An 803-nucleotide genomic window follows, 5' to 3' on the forward strand; every position below is an offset into this window, starting at 1 on the left:
CACAGTTCAATGCTAATAGGGAATTTGGCCGTCGGACCTGTAAAAGCCCTTGCCTCTTTCTTGAATTCGTGAGAGAAACTGCCTTTCCCGCAGCTGCCGAGGGGAGCACGCAGAAGGAGTGCGTTCGCTCCGTCAGCCTGGTGTTACTCGGGCATGCGATAGGGGTTGCTGGGGCGACCCCCATTATAACGCTGTTCGTGCACGATCCTGTCTACAGACAGATGGCTAGAAGTCTTCCATCTCTAGTCTTTGTCCTGTTCATATTGTAAGTGTGGACATTGCTATTTTGCTAGCTGTAGGTACTATGAAGATCTGTAATTTAAGAGATTGCTGTATAAAGTACAAATTGGAAACAGTAGGTGACAGGTGCACATGCTTATTATTTTTTATTTATTTATTTATTATTATTATAATTTTTTGGAATGAAATTTCAGTACACTTCCCGAGAGCGCTCGATGGGCTGTCTGCCGTGGCAAAGTCAAGGAAGCGACGCTGATGCTCAAGAAGTCGCATCACGTTGCCTTCGACCCGACCATCAAGCATAAACTGTCGGCCCTTCATCAGGAGGTCGGTATATAGGTCTTCCTCTATACGCTCTCTCCGCTTCTCTCTACGCTCTCTCTATCTCTCGTCTCGATGTTCTCTTTTTGAAGTCGTTTACATCTCTTCTTTTTCTCTCTCTAACTCTCTAATGTCAGCTCACAGTCAGTCTATATCTCTCGTTCTGACTCTCATTGTCTTATGTCTGTGCTCTTACTTTCTCTTTCTCTCTTCGTTTCTTTCTGTCTTATTTATCCGTTAGC

At 44.7% G+C, this 803-nt stretch overlaps 1 protein-coding gene across 2 annotated transcripts in view; it reads left to right on the forward strand.

The window, feature by feature from the left end:
* LOC119592772 (solute carrier family 22 member 21-like) overlaps positions 1 to 803 on the forward strand; it is a 38,759-nt gene that overhangs the window by 28,284 nt on the left and 9,672 nt on the right. For both annotated transcript variants that reach the window (XM_037941703.1, XM_037941704.1), the window contains exons 6-7: positions 94 to 265; positions 435 to 567. In XM_037941703.1, the coding sequence (XP_037797631.1) occupies positions 94 to 265; positions 435 to 567 (305 nt within the window). The remainder of the gene's footprint in view (positions 1 to 93; positions 266 to 434; positions 568 to 803) is intronic.

This window comes from Penaeus monodon, chromosome 30 (genome assembly GCF_015228065.2).
Source record: "Penaeus monodon isolate SGIC_2016 chromosome 30, NSTDA_Pmon_1, whole genome shotgun sequence".
In the NCBI taxonomy this organism is placed as follows: domain Eukaryota; kingdom Metazoa; phylum Arthropoda; class Malacostraca; order Decapoda; family Penaeidae; genus Penaeus; species Penaeus monodon.